Source organism: Bos taurus, chromosome 2 (genome assembly GCF_002263795.3).
Source record: "Bos taurus isolate L1 Dominette 01449 registration number 42190680 breed Hereford chromosome 2, ARS-UCD2.0, whole genome shotgun sequence".
NCBI classification, from domain to species: Eukaryota; Metazoa; Chordata; class Mammalia; order Artiodactyla; family Bovidae; genus Bos; species Bos taurus.
Genome location: NC_037329.1, coordinates 36,266,599 through 36,284,858, shown reverse-complemented (window position 1 = coordinate 36,284,858; position 18,260 = coordinate 36,266,599). Strand labels below are relative to the sequence as shown.

At 46.0% G+C, this 18,260-nt stretch overlaps 1 protein-coding gene across 1 annotated transcript in view; it reads right to left on the bottom strand.

The window, feature by feature from the left end:
* Nucleotides 1-13,098, bottom strand: part of PLA2R1 (phospholipase A2 receptor 1) — a 133,494-nt gene extending 120,396 nt beyond the window's left edge. The window contains 1 exon segment of the mRNA NM_175051.1: nucleotides 12,709-13,098. Coding sequence (NP_778221.1) covers nucleotides 12,709-12,817 — 109 coding nt within the window. The 5' untranslated portion in view covers nucleotides 12,818-13,098.
* Nucleotides 13,099-18,260: the final 5,162 nt, after the last annotated feature.

Here is an 18,260-nt window from a genome sequence, read left to right as displayed (position 1 = left end):
GATGAGACCATAAAGCTCATTTACTTGAATCATCCTTATACGTTTTTTTCCCAAATGTTATTTTTTACTTAGAAGTTCTATATTCATATACTTAGTGAGAACCATGTAGGTCTAGCTCTATTTACATGCATTAATTTGTAACCTAGAAAGAAAAAAATGAACTGCTGTAGATTATTGCCAAATAACTTGAAGCAGTGTCCTCTGAGGTTATTGATATTTCTTCTGGCAATCTTGATTCCAGCTTGTGCTTCATCCAGCCTGGCATTTTGCATGATGTACTCTGCATATAAGTTAAATAAGCAGGGTGACAATATACAGCCTTATGCAGATGACACCACCCTTATGGCAGAAAACAAAGAGGAGCTTAAGAGCCTCTTGATGAAGGTAAAAGAGGAGAGTGAAAAAGCTGACTTAAAACTCAACATTCAAAGAACAAAGATGATAGCATCTGGTCCCATCACTTCATGGCAAATAGATGGGGAAACAGTGGAAACAGTGACAGATTTTATTTTCTCGGACTCCAAAATCACTGCAGATGGTGACTGTAGCCATGAAATTGAAAGATGCTTGCTCTTTGGAAGAAAAGCTATGACTAATCTAGACAGCATGCTAAAAAGCAAAGACATTACTTTACCAACAAAGGTCCGTCTAGTCAAAGCTATAGTTTTTCCAGTAGTCATGTATGGATGTGAGAGCTGGACCATAAAGAAGGCTGAAAACCAAAGAATTGAAGCTTTTGAGTTGTGGTTTGGAGAAGACTCTTGAGAGTCCCTTGGACACCAAGGAGATCAAACCAGTAAATCCTAAAGGAAATCAATACTGAATATTCATTAGAAGGACTGATGTTGAAGTTGAAGCTCCAATACTTTGGCCACTTGATATGAAGAGCTGACTCCTTAGAAAAGACCCTGATGCTGGAGAAGGGGATGACAGAGGGCAAGATTGACTCAGTGGACATAAATTGAGCAAGTTCTGGGAGATGGTGAAGGACAGGGAAGCCTGGCATAATGCAGGTCCAAGGGGTTGCAAAGAGTCAGATGTGACTGAGCGACAGAACAACAACAACTGGAAGTGGGAGACTTGAGATTTCAAACAGACATTAATGGAGGGTCTAATGTGGCACGTGCTAGGAGCCCTGCTGACGGACAGGGAGGCCTGGCGTGCTGCGATTCATGGGGTCGCAAAGAGTCGGACACGACTGAGTGACTGAACTGAACTGAACTGAGGAGCCCTGCAGATAGGATACATATATCAGTGTTTGCACTCAAGAAACTGATGTTCTCCCTGGGAGTGCATCATGAAATGTACAGGAAGAACCACAACTTAATTCCAAAATATATTTTGACATAAGAGGTATAATCACAATAGGAGGAAACCAGCATCTAGAAGGTGTCAGTTTGGTCTAGAAGATCAGAAAAATCAATCAATCTCACAAGAACACACACACACAAGAGGCATTTTCATTCAACATTTATTAGGGACCTAATATGTGTTGCATATGGGGGTACACTGGTGAACTAGACCAGCATGGGTGCCTATCCTCTTTACAGAGACGGAGTTCAGGTAGTGGAGAAAGTATAGATGGAGAGGTGAAGGGTCACACCAGGAAAATTGTGGACAGAGCAAAAGTTACCAGAGTCAGAGGCGATGAAAATAATCAGCTCTAAGGGTGATGAGAGCCTCACTATATAAAAGTGTTCAGTGGTTGTAGAATATGAGGTTGGAAAGAGGTGGTTTGGGACCATTTTATGAGGAACTTAAATTTTATTCAAAAATCTGTACATTATTCAGATGAAAAGGAGCTTTTGGAACAAGAGAAGCCGTGACTGAGGCTATGGTGTGGAATGTGAATCATTTGATAAAAACATTTATTGAGCACTTTTTGTGTGCTCAGAATTGTTTTAGGAGAGTGTAGGTGTGAGACAAATGTCCAAGTTCCTGCGCTGGAGTTCTCACTTAGCTGGGATGAGACAGCCCATGTGCAGGATGGAGAACATTCTGAAGACTTCTGCTTTGATCCGGCAAGAGAGACAGAGATATTAGTTCAACTGGTGGTGATGAGAAAGAAAGAGACTGATTAGACTCTAGTCTCTTGAGAGATAATTCAAGGAGGGAAGAAATGACAGGACATGGTGATTGATAGAACCGGAGAAGCCTGGAAAAGGGAGTTGCAATGTCTTGTTTTCTGGCTTCAGATACATGGGTTGTCAGTTGCCTGCTGATTCCTACCATACCATGAGGTTGGGGTCTAAAGCCTCAGGCTGTAATTAGTGTTGGAAAAATGCCAGCTGGGAGTCCCTGCAGGAAGTTCCTCTTGAGGCCCTTCCACTTCATGCTCAGCACCCCTTCTGCCCACCTCCACCTGCCTTTTAGTGTCACCTTCTACTTGGCTCAGAGGTTAAAGCGTCTGCCTGCGTCTGCCTGCAATGCAGGAGAGCTGGGTTCGATCCCTGGATCGGGAACATCCCCTGGAGAAGGAAATGGCAACCCATTCTTGCCTGGAGAATCCCATGGACAGAGGAGCCTGGTGGGCTATAGTCCACGGGGTCGCAAAGAGTCAGACACGACTGAGCGACTTCACTTTCACTTTCTACTTTAAGCAGCTCCTCTTAGAACAAGCTGAGGTATGAAGTGTTACATAAATATGATTTGAAATGGTAAGCCTTGGTGAGATGTATGTTCTTTCAATTAAAAAAAAAAAAAACCTTAAAACAATGAAACAATTCATTGGAAAAAAAAATGCTCCTTTTATGGTGGAAAACACCATGACAGTGGCAACTAAGCCAGCTGATGTATAAGCTGGCCACGTTAAGGGAAGTGGAAGGAAAAGTTCAGATGCACGGTTCACATCAAGTGCTATGTTTAAGACAAGCTATTAGGAAGCCACTGCTTGCCAACTGCAATCCAATTTCAATCTCCTACCCCATTCCCCGGGGTTTAACCCTCTTCTACTCCATCTGCTCACACAGCTCACGCACTTCCTGCCCCAGGATCAGCTCTTGAATCTGTCCAGTTCTTGGCTGTTCTGACACTATCTCAATTTTAGCATGAAAAGGATCTGGGAGGTATGCGGGGCAGGGAGATCACTGCCCTGAAACCAATCTAAAGGTGAGCAATTTCTCTCTTGAGATGTATCGGCATTTCCCAGCTACACAAATTTAGGTTTGTCCTGTCCAGTGAGTCAGATTCAGATGTTATTGTTTCCCTTACTCAGATGACTGCAGCAGGAAGGGATGCTGTGTGAGTGAATCAAGTCCCGTTCATGGCTGAACGATGCAGGGAAGCGGAATTCTTAATATGTCTTTCCAAACCAGTAAGCAAGGAATTTCTGATGTTTGCAGCCTGTGCGTTGTACTTGAAAGACAAAATCAAGGGAAAATGTGTCTGTCCTTCCTGGCCCTCTCTGCATGAATATTTGCATTTTATCCCAGATCATCTGAGATGTGGTGTTTATCTCTTGACAATCTGATAGTGCTTATCAACTTGATAGGCTTCCTATCAACTGGTTTCTGTTGGGTTGGCCAAAAAGTTCATTTGGATTTTTCCATAACAAGTAACAGAAAAACCCGAGTGAACTTTTGGGCCAACCTAATAAAATGAGCTAAAAAGCTGAGCACGTTTTAAAATATCCCCTTGTCCTGTCTCAGAACTTCCTTCTCTTTTCCTGCCCTGGCATCATCCTTGACATTGAGCCTTCTTTATTCTCCGGAAGCTTCTGAACCTGGGTAATCATCACCTCCACAGGCCTGTGGGACCCCTCTTGCTAAACCTTTTCACGTATTCGCTTCCCCTTTCTTTCTGATCTCCCCAGATCATCACTCAGTTCCACAAGGCATACAATACTCTTTCTCACATGCAGGAGGAATGAAACCTGGCTTCATCAGCTCTGACGAGCTCCAGTTTTGTCAGGACTCAAATTGCCTTTCACCAACCTCTGTGTGAAGTGGACTAACCCTTCCAGACTGCCCCTGCCCCTTGGCCACTCTCATTCCATCCCTCCCGCTCCCTTTCCGTCCATCTCATCTTTAGCAGTAGCTGACCCCCACAGATGGAGAAGGCGATGGCACCCCACTCCAGTACCCTTGCCTGGAAAATCTCATGGATGGAGGAGCCTGGTAGGCTGCAGTCCATGGGGTCGCTAAGAGTCGGACATGACTGAGCGACTTCACTTTCACTTTTCACTTTCATGCATTGGAGACGGAAATGGCAACCCACTCCAGTGTTCTTGCCTGGAGAATCCCAGGGACAGTGGAGCCTGGTGGGCTGCCGTCTGTGGGGTCGCACAGAGTCAGACACGACTGAAGCAACTTAGCAGCAGCAGACCCCCACAGAAAATCTTCTCTCTTTCAAAGTTCTTCACTGTGTCTGTGAATCTTACAGGTAAAATTTTCAACTGAGTTAAAAACATTTCCTTTTAGCTCTTCATCTATTCCTCCATTATTTCTGTCTTTATTTAACTCTGAAGTCTCTAACAGACATTGCTTATGTAAAAATCATTATTCACAGTGGCTCTGTTATCATCTTATAGACTGTGTTGAAAATATACCATCTCAGTCACCAGGGAGCCTTGTTACAAAAAAGCATGTGATGGCAAGAAATAGTAAGATAGGACATTAAGACAGGACAAGTAAGTCATAAACTTCCCTCAACAATGTCTTTGTGTTGAAACCCTGGGAGGATGCAATTCAAAGACTGGGTCATCAAAACAAAGAAAAAAAGAAAACTCCACCAACAACCGAACAGCCCTGGGAATGATGTGACGTTACTGAAAGCAAAAGTGTTTATGCTGAGCTTCCCTGGTGGCTCAGACAGTAAACAATCTGCCTGCAGTGTGGGAGACCTGGGTTTGATCCCTGGGTCCAGACGATCCCCCGGGGAAGGCAATGGCTACCCCCTCTAGAATTCTAGCCTGGAGAATCCCATGGACAGAGGAGCCTGGTAGGCTACAGTCCATGGGGTCGCAAAGAGTAAAACATGACTGAGCAACTAACACTTTCACTTTCTCCATTTTATCTGCTTTGCTAAGTGAAAGACAGAAATGAAAACAAAACCAAATCCAAACTTCGAATGGTAGACATAATGTTAGTCCTTGTATTTGTTTGCTAAGGCTACCGTCACAAAGTGTCACTGACTAAGTGACTTAAACAGAAATAGGCTGTGTCATAGATTTGGAGATTACGTGTCAAAAATCAAGGTATCAGCTGGGTTGGCTCCTTGGAGGCCTGTGAGGGAAAGGTCTGTTCCAGGCCTCTTTCCTTGCTTGAAGATGTCTGTCTTCTCCTGGTATCTCTTCCTATCATCTACTCTTTATTCATATTTCTGTGTCCAAATCTCCTCTTCTTTATGAAGACATCAGTCAAATTAGGGCTCACCCTAATCACTTCATTATAACTTGATTATATCTGTAATGACCTTGTCTCCAAACAAGGTCTCATTCTGAGGTATTTGGGGGTTAGAACTTAAACATAATTTTGAGAGGGACACAATTCACCCCAAAACAGTCCCCATGCTTCTTACTCAGCTACCTAATTTGCAGACCTCAGAGTAAAATGAAAAGGTGGGGCCCTGGCGGGGACAGGGAGGTCCAGTCAGTCTCCACTTTCTGTAGGCCCAAGAAGGGCTGCAACCTCTGAGGTGGAAATCACTGGGAACATACTTAGTCCCTGGACTGTGGAAAGATGATAAGTCCCCACTCAGTCCCCATGGAACCTGCAGTGGTGCTGCCACTCAGAGGGGACAGCAGCCTTATCTTGTCCCTGGAGAACACTGGCCGCCCACTTCCAGGCCCTGGGCCTCCCGTTCCCCAGCCCCAGTGCAACCTGGTTGTCACGGTGGGCAGAGTACAGGAGCATGGATGAGGAGGCTGAAAACCACCCCAGTTTGGTGAGGAGTATGGAGCCCTATCCCAACAGGTACAAAGCTTTGTGCTAAGGCCACAGATATGGAGGCCAGCACCAAGGTCATCTCTGGGAACTGGCCGAGCCCCACTGTAACTGTTGTCCAAAGCCCCCTGATCCTTACCAGCCATGTAAGGTAAGGATCCTTACCCATGTGAGGTAAAAATACCCACTCCAGTATTCACTCTAGAGTGCCCTAGACAATAACCTAATAACACTCTTCTAGCAGGAATTTTCTGTTTTGAGGCTGCAAAAATTGGCTACTAACCCACAAAAAGCATTGGTTCTCCCTTGAGGTGACCCACTGTTCTAACAGGGTCTGGTGGGCTCTCCCTGGTCTGCTGCATTTGCAGAGCCCTCATTATCTCTCCTTCTTGCTCTTTGTAAACCTCCCTTCTGAAATACTCTGTGTCTGGAAATGCTTTTCCAACTCCAGCACAGACCACAACAAGGAGCTGACATGAAATGGGGCTGAGCTTGGTGACTCAGACAGTACAGAATCTGTCTGTAATGTGGGAGACCCAGGTTCAAACCTTGGATCAGGTAGATCCCCTGGAGAAGGTAATGGCAACCCACTCAAATATTCTTGCCTGGAGAATCCCATGGACAGAGGAGCCTGGTGGGTTACAGTCCATGGGGTCACAAAGAGTCGGACATGACTGAGTGACTAACACTTTCATTTTAAACTCCTGGCTTGTGCTCCATTGTTCCACAGGATTTCATGCCCAAAGAACAAATTCAGAAATAAAAGTTACTAAGAATTCCAAGACCCCAAACCAGAGAGAATTAAACCACAAGGACAATGCCTTGCTGAGCATGGAGTCCTATGAGACTGTTCTGGTCAATGCCCATATGCCCTGTTAACTGACCAAGGCTAACACTGTGGGAAAAAGACCCTGGCAAACCACTGAGCACTTCTTTTAGGGTAGAAATGCTTGAACTTGGAGTATCTGCCTTGGTTTCTCCATCTGCATGATGGACTTAATAATAATGCTGTCCTCATAGCATCCTGGTAAGGATTACCTCAGTCACTATGGCCGCTTTATAAATGATAATAAGAGAAAAACAAATACTAACTTTGGACATGGATAGTGAAAAATAGCAGCAAAATAAGACAACAATGTTTATAGTTAAATAATCACTTCGAATTTTCTGTTTATATTTTCATAGTTGAAAGGGAAAGTTCTCAAGACAAGATGTGAGGAGCCAGAAATAACGAAACCTTTGATTAGCATATGTCTTTGGAGCTGCAGTAATCTGGGAAGTATCATAAATTAAAAAGTCATGTGGCCACGTATGAAAACTCTTGTCTGTTTTGTTTAGCTCTGTATCACAGAACCCAACTTATAGAAATTCTAATGTTGTTCCTCCAGTTTTCTTGAGTGACTTTATAAAATATTCTATCCTAACTGGCTTACTATAGTGTTTATAAGGTGTTCTTGTGTTTGTTTTCTTTTATGAGCTATAATATTTCTTTTCACGCTGATCAATTAAAAAATATAATTTATGTCCCTAGCTTTGTTTTGGAACATCTCATAAAAGGATTTCAAGGATAATTTCTAAAAGAAAATGGAGACAAGAGTCTATAAATGTCTCTGATACATTACTTTGATGGATCATATGAAGATTCATCACATAGGGATGGATTCAGAAGAGGCAGAACAAAGGGACTGTTTCTTCAGAAACCCTGGTATAAATAAGCAAATTGTTAGCTCAAAGAAGGGATGCCGCGGGCACCACCAAGCTCTGTGTGGCTCAGTCTTTCTGGTAATTGGCTTGAAATCGATGCTCTGTAGTATCAGTTACTGCGACAACCAACAACAGGAAAAGAGGTTAGGAACTTAATGAGAAAGAGTAAAAAGGACCAGAAAAACTGGAAGTCTCTGCTGACTCTCAAAGACATGTGAGGAAAGGAGCCATTTAGAGAAACTGGGATGAGAAAAGTATAAAGTGGAAGAGACTCTGAAAGATGATAGATGGAGATGGAAGAAACAGCCTGAGGGCTGGAGTGGCTGATGACCAGGCAGGGCGGCTAAACCAGGATCTGATCATACTTTTACTTAAATTCCAGATCTCCAGATTAGCAGAATGGCTCATTACTCAGGGCTATAAAAATTGCCTAGAGAAAAAAAAAAGTAAAAATCAATGGCTTTGCACATTTCTGCTTTGTGAAAATATTCACTCCTACATGTGTTCGTACAGGTTAGAAAAGGGGAAGTTGAAGAGAGCAAGAGGCTGGCCTCCTGGTCCTCCAGTCACAAAATCAAGTTGCATCTCCCAGCAAACAACAGGATACAGAATGGGCTGTTTTATCAGGTTGCAAAACTCTCCAGGGGTCTTTTGCATTTAGTGCTTAAGGGACTGGTTTGAATCTCTACAAGTTCCTGTAAGTGCAAGTTATTTAACCCTTCTTCTTCTGTAAAAGAAGAGTGTGTATTAATAGAACCTACCTGATTAGCGTGAGGGACATTTTGACCTTTGTATGAGAAATGAAAGCTAAGGGGAAAATCTCAAGGTCATGAATTCTCCCCACTGCTGCCTCCAGGTGGTGGTTCCTATCACCCTCTTTCAAAACCCTCTTCTATGTGGCACCCTCTCTTCATTCCTTGATCTCGGCGTGTATCACCTAGGACTTCTTCCTCGCTATGTGACTCCGGCAGTACTCCATCAGCCTCCCCACCTCAAGGCCTTTACTCTCCATACAGATGACCTAACACTCTGGCCCAGTGTTTCCTCTAACTCAAGTTGTGGCCCATTAACGTGACAAAATAAATTAAGTGTGTCCTGACCAGCATTGCAAAACAACATGGAATGAAACAGAGGAGGCAAGTGGCAGAGCAGCATATTAGGTGAGGGTGCTTTTTAATGATAAAAAGTTGCAGGTGTATCAACATATGTCTGCCCTGCTCAGGATTCCCAGTTCCTTGATCTCCTCTGCCCTGAGAACCTTCGTTCACCTGTTCGCACTTTAGTGACCACTCCTGCAACCATATCTTGGACCTGGTCTCTGCTGAGAACAGATCTACCTCCAAAATTTATCATTTCCTTGTATGATCACTACCCTTCCTATTCTGCCATTTCTCTCATCTTTCACTGTTATTTTTAATTTTTTTTTCCTTTTTAACTCCTATTTCTTGAATCTACATTTTCTGCTCCTTAATATTCCTATTAGAACTGACTTAGCTCAGGTCATCAGCCTCTTCCGTTATGGGCAATTGCTTGAATCTTCTAGTTGGTTTCTTGGCTGCCCTTCAGAATTCCTCTCTTCAAATCCCAAACTGACTATGGCAGCCCTAAACTTCGAAGTGTGATCTGGTTCTGGTTCCCCTTTTCCAAACTCACAAGATCCTTCTTAGCAGTACCCAATTTACTCAACCAGAGTTTTTGTTTTCCCTTGAGCAGAGTGCCTGTGAACAAACTCATTTCCTCATCTTTCAGATGCTTCTAAAGAGTCATATGTCCTGCCATGACTCTATTCCGGGATCTACTCCATCCACAGCCCCCAATGAGACCGCATCCCTGTGCGTACCTCCCACCCCTACCTTGGCCTCCTAGCCATGGGAGGGCCTCTGATTCATGGGTAGAGCACAGGGACCAGCCAGTCTGCTGCAACCAGTGTGGCCAGATTCCTCCCTTAGGAAATTAAGAGACTCTTCTGAGGATGCTGTGGGAGCTATCTATGAAAGATCCTACAAGTAGAAGCAGAAGAAACCGGTCCATAGAAAGAGCCAAACAAGGACCACCCACCAGCCCCTGAGAAACAGAGAAGTTGCCTCATCTCAGTGGCCAGTTCTCTGTTTTCAGGAGGCCTGGTGGCACAGGAAGACCTGTCCACAGGGCCCCTTGAGATCCCGATACCCTTACCTCCAGGCCCCCATTTGCCTGTGACCTTCAGTGGCTCTCTTTCCCCCATCCTAAAGAGCCCAGATCACAACTCTCAGCCCACTGAACTCTGTTGCCCAATACGTGACTCTGCCTTTGCACACATTCTGTGTTTTCCCCAAATGTTCTTGTTTCCATGGGGCAACTGCCTACTTCTCCTTCAGGAAAACAGTCTGGTTCCAGGGTGCATTAACTTAACTACTATATGACACTGTATCTACTAATTTTTTAATACAAATTCATTGATAAATGGGGCTTCCCAGGTGGCTCAGTGGTAAAGAATCTGCCTGCCAATGCAGGAGACACAGGAGATGTGGGTTCGATCCCTGAGTTGGGAAGATCCCCTGGAGTAGGAAATGACAACCCACTCAGTCTGCCTGGGAAATCCCATAGACAGGGAGCCTGGGGGCGGGGGGGGGGGGGGGGGGGGGGGCGGGGGGCTATATACTACAGAGTTGCAAAGAGTTGGACATGACTGAGCATCTGAGCATACACGCATGCATTGATAAATGACTGAAAAGTCACCAGAATACCATCCATCATCTGTCTCTCAAGGCTGGGATGCTTACAATAAATAAGAAATCAATCAGTAATACATATCAAATAAATTTTCAGATTAAAAATAGAACATGTATAACCTGCCTTGTATTATTGTGCATGCTAAGTCACTTCAGTTGTGTCTAACTCTGTGCGACCCTGTGGACTGCAGCCTGCCAGGCTTCTCTGTCTGTGGGATTCTCCAGGCAAGAGTACTGCAGTGGGTTGCCCTGCACTCCTCCGAGGGACCTTCCCGACCTAGGAATTAAACCTGGATCTCTTAGGTCTAACCTGCATTGGCAGGTGGTTTCTTTACCACTAGTACCACCTGGGAAGCCCCACTTTGTATTATTACATATTCCTTATTAGTGGATATGAAACTGACACAGGTGCATATTTTCTCCTGGTTGCTCTGGGGATGTCAATCATGGCCAGAAGTAAGTCAGTATACCTCAGTGAACACAGTGGTAAACCTCAGCACCCAAAATCTAAAAAAAAAGCAGCCATATTTCAGCTTCTATGTCTGAAAAACAGATGGCTGAAGTAGACAATGTCTCAGGTCCCTTCCAACGTGAAGATTTTGTTTCTCCATCTTTGGACAAACAGGAAAAACTTGATTTAAACCCATCTAGATTATACTTGAAATTCCACTGATATATCAGAGTGCTTAAAGTCAAGAAGGGGAGCCTGGGTGATGATTGGAGCATTCAGTGCCACACAGTCCCTGTGCTTTTGGAAATCAGTAGCACCATTTTCATATGTGAAGACTCTCTGTGCCAACTATGAGTGTACAAGAGGTAGTGGACGATTCTAACTTCATAGTGTCCTTGACTATTAAAAAGAAGGCACTGATTAGAAACAATCTCAGCTGGGATTTGGATCTGCTACATATAGAAGGGATTAGCCCATCTGTGCTAACCCTGGCTCAAGGGATCACCAACGCATTCTCTCTGTGTGGTTACGTTCCAACTTCTCCTCTGGGCTGCTGCCCTGTTCTAGTTAGACATGAGTGCTCAGGCAATATCCACATTTTAAAATGTAAAGGAATAAGCTCGGCAGTCACTGCTAGTGGAGATGGGTCACCCACCAGATCACATGCCCATCTGCAGGAACATTTTCACTGAACATTTCACTGAAGAAATAAGAGGTCTGTGACCTTTGGCCGCCTTAGGATAAGAATTGCTCAATCAGTCCTTGGGAAAGCCTCCTAGGAATGCAGGAGGATACAGTCCAGACACAGAATATGTAGAGAAGGGAAACAGACACTGGTGACACCTTGTTTTACCCCTTCTGTTCAAGCTTCTCCCCAAAGGCTGAGAGGATGGAGGCTGCCTGGAGGCTCCTCCTGGTTTACTTAGTTTTCCCCCTATCACCTTCCTCCCCTCATGCCTGGGCTTGCGCTTTGGATGCTGGCTGCTTGCCTCTGAGGCGCCCCATATAGATATTCATAAATGCAGGCAATCTCTCTTTCTGTCTCTGTTTGTGTGTGTGCTCAGTGGCTTCAGTCGTGTCCAACTCTTTGCCACCCCACGGACTGTAGACCTCCAGGCTCCTCTGCCCATAGGGATTCTCCAGGCAAGAATACTGGAGTGGGTTGTCATGTCCTTCTCCAGGGGATTTTCCTGACCCAGGGATTCAAACCAGCCTCTTGTGTCTCCTGCGCTGGCAGGCTGGTTCTTTACCACTAGCGCCACCTGGGAAGCCCTTCTATCTCTGTACCTGTCCCTTTATGAATCTTATGTATAGTAGGTGCTCAGTAAGTAATTGATGAGCCGTGAGTACACGTGTACACTGTGGCGGTAACCGCCCCCCCCCCCCCAAATTCCCCACTCACTGGCATGCTGTGTGCCTTGCAAGGGGTCACATTTTGTGATCAGTAGTCCTACGGATGTCACAGCCCCTATATTTTAAAGTGTTAAGAAACTGAAGAGCAGAGAGCTAATTTTGCTCCAGCTCATAAGTTCATTCGGGCCACAGAGGCTCCTCTTCCCCATCTGGCCGGAGAGGCTTTAATAAAGATTGTTTTTCTTTTTCGACGGCGCAGAACGGAGAAGCCCGGCTTGGGGACACTCCACGGGTGGCAGCGTGCACCAACAGCGCTTGCTTTAGGGGAGAACAAGATGGGACATCTTTTTGTCATCATTTTCCCCAGAGATGATCGTCCCAAATACACCGCTCTCGAAAAGTTTACGTTTTGAAATATCTACCCTCCTATGCTCAGCGCGTCCCCGGCCACAGTTGAGTCAAACGGCCTGCGAGCCCAGGTACCAACCCCTCGCTGCGCTCCCCACACGGACCACGGTCTAATCCCGGCTGCTTCGCCCCTTCCTCCTCTGGATCACCTCCGCCCCCGACGTGCCCGCTGGTCTCTCTGGCCCCGGGGGACACTCACCTTGCCACTCGCGGAGCCGCTCGGGGGTGACTGCCCACGCCGCGGTCTCGGCGGAGCCCGCCGGTACCTGCAGCAGCAGCAGGAGCAGCGACAGCGACAGCAGCGGCATCGCTAACCACTTGGCCCGCCGGTCCCCGGGTGTAGCGCCCGCGGGGGGCCAGGGCCGAAGCCCCAGCGCCCAGCCCTGCGGTGGGTGGGGTGGCGGAGGGCAGGACCGCAGCCTCCTCCGCGCTCCAACCCTCCCCGGGGGCCTCGCCACCCCTGCGTCCCCGAGACCCACTTCGTCAGTCACCCCTGTGGCCACGGTGGGGGGGCTCTCTGGCTGGAAGACGGAAAAGTCGCGGAGGTTCTCCCTTTGCGGCTTGGAGCAGGAGGAGGAACAGGGGGTGGACAATCTGCCCGTCCCAGAAATGCCTGCCTTTAGGGTGGAGAGGGAGGGGGGAGGCTGCCCCGGGCTAGCTCCTCCTGCTTCCAGCCTTCCCTCTCCTTCCTGGGGGAGGCCGAATAGGAGCTGGGGGTGAGCGAGTTGAAAATCTCTGGGACAGGAAGTCTGACATTTGGGTTTATACACCACCCGGGTTCTGGTAAACACTGCGGGTTTGGCGGCAGGCAGCTTAGAGGAAACCGAGCTGCTCCGAGGACCCAGGCGCATTAGGAACGCACTGGACTCCCTCTCCCCTGGAATGTGGAGCTCAGAGGTCCCTGGGGGTGCGCCAGGGTCCCCGCCCTACTTACTCCAGAGAACCCTGAAGCTTCTTCCCTTGCTGAGCTCCTTTCCCCTTTACAGAGTACCTCCCCCTTCCATCTCAGATTCTCCTAACCCAGCAGAATAGCTGGGTTATCCCGTGTCACAGCTGTTACCTTGTTGTCCCACTTTATACCTAAAAAACCGGTCCAGAAAAGCAAAGTGATTTTCTCTAAGAGGTTACACTTTAAGTTGGCAAAAGTTCCTCCCTAAACTAGGAAAACTGTGACTAGAATGTAGTCTTTCGGGTAACTAGCAGAAGTGTGTGTGTGTGGGTGTGGGTGTGGGTGTGGGTGTGGGTGTGTGTGTGTGTTAGTTCCTCAGTTGTGTCCGACTCTTTGCGGGCCCCATGGACTATAGCCTGCCAGGCTCATCTGTCCATGGAATTCTCCAGGCAAGAATATTGGAGTGGGTTGCCATTTCTTTCTCCAGGGGATCTTCCTCACCCAGGGATTGAACCCGGATCGCTGGCATTGTAGGCAGATTGACAAATTCTTTACCATCTGCCTACTAGCAGGGAAGCCTACTAGAAATGTTTAATATTCATGAGAACAGGCTAGTATAGTATCTTTCCTAAATAGTCGTTAAATAAAACATCGTTTATGATGCTAGTCATTAAAACATAAAGGAGGGAAGAGAGCAAAATGGAGCTTTAAAAAATAAAAAGGAAGGTGGTGCAATCTTGGAGAACCTTGCTTTCCTTAGCTGCCTATTGATCCAAACCAATTATTTTTTGGCAGGGTGTGTGTGTTGGGGGCTACCCCCATGTGGGATCCTTTTTCCTCCACCAGGGATTGAACCCATGCCCCCTGCATTGGCAGCCTGGAGTCTTAACTACTGAACTGCCAGGGAAGCTCCCTCAAACCAATAGTTTTAAATGATACTGTCGGCTGTAGACTGAATTGTGTCCCCAGTACCCCATTTGTTAAAGTCCTAACTGTTCCCCACCTCCAAGTTGTATTTGGATATGGGGATTTTAGGAGTTAATTAAGTTTAAATGAAGTCTAAGAGCTGGGGTCCTAGATAAGGTCAACACTATAAGGAGAGGAAGAGAGAGATCTTTCCACCCAGGCACCAAGGAGAGGCCATGTGAGGATACACAGCCAGAAGGTAGCCATCTACGAAACAGGCAGAGAACTCATCAAACCCCCAAATCTTCAGGAACTTGATTTTGGACTTTCCAGCCTCCAAAACTGAGAAATATGTTTCCATTGTTTAAACCGCCCAGCTTCTGATATTTTATTGAGTCAGCCCAAGTGGATTCATACTGTCTTAGCCCAGATCCCCTGGAAGCAGAGCCTGGGATGAGATCCCTGGCAGGGAGTGGAATTGGAGATCAGAGTGAAATAGGGAAGCAGGCATAGCCCTGGGGCAGGCAGCAACAGGTGCATGGCATGGGCAGTGGTGAGCTGCTGACACCCTGCCCCAGAGGGAAGCTGTGTAGGGCTGGCTGTTGCTGAAGTGAAAAAAACAAAAACAAAAACAAAACAGGTGGGGCTGAGAAAATGTGGACATTTCCACTAACCGAGTCAATAAATATTCTTTTATGGAGAAGTCAGCATCCCTGCCTGAAACATGTAGAAAAGGGATGTTTTCACAATATAGGAGTATATAGACCTCAGTCATGATGTATTTATCAGTCTCTTTTGTGGCCTCAGAACTACATTGCATACTATGGGAAAACCCCAAAGTAGATGATTCAGCCCTAAGCGGGCTGGCATCTATTGCGATAGCTGAGTGTTATCCAAGTGGCACAATTAACTAGGAAAGTGCAATCCTGATGTTAATCCTTGGTGAGGTGCAGTACAGTGGGAGTAAAAGTGGGAGAGGCCATGCTAGAGTGACTGTTCAGGGTTGGATGTGCTGTGATGGAGTGAAGAATATTTGGGAGGAAGAGGCTGTTTTAGGATGGGAAGAAGCTGTGCCAAAAAATACAAAAGTTGGCGTGAGAACTGCTTGTATGGGAGAGAGTGAGTGGGCAGACCTGCTGGAGCAAAGGGCAGCTACTGGGGCAACCTGAAAAGCAAGGTCAGTCACTGGGACACTCGGCTACCTCCCACTGGCTGTGGGATCTGGGTGATACATACACCTGCTCTGGCTTCAGTTTTATCCTCTATGTAATGAGGGGAAAAAACCTTCCCTGACCCACAGCAGATAATATTCCAAAGGAGCAGAGCTATGAATATGAGCAGGATAAAGAGGGAAACAAGCCATATTTCATCTTCAAAGCAATTAGTGTAACGAAGAATGGTGATAACAGCTTCCTGGCCTCCTGACACCAAATTTCCTATTCAATGATTAGAAGACTCCTAAAGAGCTAGTTTTCATCTCTTCCTGAAAGTACTGCATGTGTCTTTGAGGTGGGAAATGTGGCAAAGAGCTTTTAAGCCTTTGAGAAAATGATCCTTCCCCATCTCACGGTCTTGCCTGTGTTTCAGATTCGTGAGGCAGGATAGTGTGATGGTTAGAGTAGGTGCTCTGTCGCTTATCCGCTGGTTAGTCTCCTTAGCCCCAGTTTCCTCACTCCACCTCCTTTTCTAAATTTATTTATTTGGCTATACCAGGTCTTAGTTACGGTATAAGGGTTCTAGTTCTCTGACCAGGGATGGAACCCGGGCCCCCTGCATTGGGAGCATGGAGTCTTAGCCACTAGACCACCAGGGAAGTCTCTGGAAGTTCCTTCTGTATAAAATGCGGGTGGGTGGTACTTTTTGCTTCAAAGTGCTGTTGTATTAAATGAAATAGTGCTTGGCACAGAGTCTGGCATATTTTCAGTGTCCTTTTATGGGAGCTTTGGAAATGGGAGGAGGGAGTGGGGCTGCAAAAAGAAGAGCAAAGGGAAGCTCAGGAGGGAACCCTGAAGAGCTCTATTCTGCTGAACTGATGTCTCCTCTTCACCCCTGCGCCCCACACACCTGGAACACCTGCCCCTGCATGCCTGGCACATCTTCCATCTCTCAGTTCATAACTTTGGATTAGAATTATTCCTTTATTTATACTTTTCATCTGATGTAAATTTCTTGAAGAGCCCACTACCTTTTTCTTCTCTTGGACTCTCCAGGGTGGCACTGTTCTGACACTTAGTAAATGCTCAGGATGTCCCTGCTGAATGAATGAATGAAGGAGGGAAGGAGGTAGAAAGGGATATAATGTTTGGAGTCATTTGAAACTGGGAAAACAATTAGAAACCTGAACTATGTTGAGTGAAAATGGTGAAGAAAATTCATTATATCCTTGCAGTCTCTACCCACATTATCACATGGATTTCTTCCCTTTATATCTCTCTTATAAAAACATCAGTATTGCATTTAGGAACCACTGTGATCCAGTATGACCTGATTTTAATAATCACCTATTTCCAAATAAAGTCTTATTCTGAGGTTCCATGTGGATGTGATTTAAGGGGGACACTTTTCAATCTAGTCTAACAACCATATGATCCAGACATTCCACTCTTAAGTATTTACCCAAGAATGTCCATATAAGGTTTGTTCATGAATGTTCATAGCAGCTTTATTGTTATAGCTCCAAACTGGAAACAACTCAGATACCCATCAAGGAATGAATAGATAAATAGATTTAGGTCTACCTATGTAATGGAACGGAGAAGGCGATGGCACCCCACTCCAGTACTCTTGCCTGGAAAATCCCATGGGCAGAGGAGCCTGGTAGGCTGCAGTCCATGGGGTGGCTAAGATTTGGACACAACTGAGCGACTTCACTTTCACTTTTCACTTTCATGCCTTGGAGAAGGAAATGGCAAGCCACTCCAGTGTTCTTGCCTGGAGAATCCCAGGGACGGGGGAGCCTGGTGGGCTGCCGTCTATGGGGTCGCACAGAGTCGGACATGACTGAAGTGACTTAGCAGCAGCAGCATGCAATGGAATACTACTCAGCAATTAAAAGAAATGAATGACTGATGCATGGAACAGCATGGTTGCATCTTGAAGCAATTATGCTGAGTGAAAGAATCTAGACAAAAAAGAATATATACGTTGTGATACAATTTCTATAAAATTCTAGAAAATGTAAGAAGCTGTGGTACAAAAAGCAAGTGAGTTGTTGCTTGGAAGTATGAATGGGAATGCAGGGCTGATGGGATAGGACAGACTTAACTGAGCTAACAGGGAGTGGAAAAATGTACCAGACAGAGGGAATAGAGGCAAGGGTGGACAGCAGATGCTTGAGAAGTTCTTTGAGCAGGAAGACTAGAAATTGAGGTGGGAGGCTTTGGGAACATAAGCCTGAATAGGAAAGGCTTAAGCTAGGTCCAAAATCATGTTAAAAATCTTTGTGCTAAAGCCAAGGGGAAGCCATTAAGAGGTTTCACTGTGACCAGACTTATGTGCTATGTTTTAAAAAGAACTTTCCTACTATATTTTGCAGAACAGATTGGAGGTAAGCAATACCCAAGGGTTAGGAGGCTGCAGCAGGATCTTAAGAGAGATGGCTCTTGTCTGGACTAGAAAGGAGTTGAGGAGAGGAGATGAAACTGGCTCTGATGTCCTCAGAGCTACGGGGAAATGTGGCCAGACATCTGGGCATCACCAAGGGCTCAGATGTGGTCAGGGACCACGATTTCAGAGTAGACGGTCTTTTCTTAATGATACGTAAAGCCCAGGTACATGCAGGGAGAAGGTGGACACTGGGCTGCATCCAGATTGATGTCACCCAGTCAGATGACAGCAAATTGAAGACAAGAAAGAAGTTGATTGATGGTGATGGAATCTCACAGGACTCAACTGCATTCTCACAGGTCGCCAAGTGGAGGCAACCAGAGGAGGCCCTGGGGCCAGACTGCCAGGTC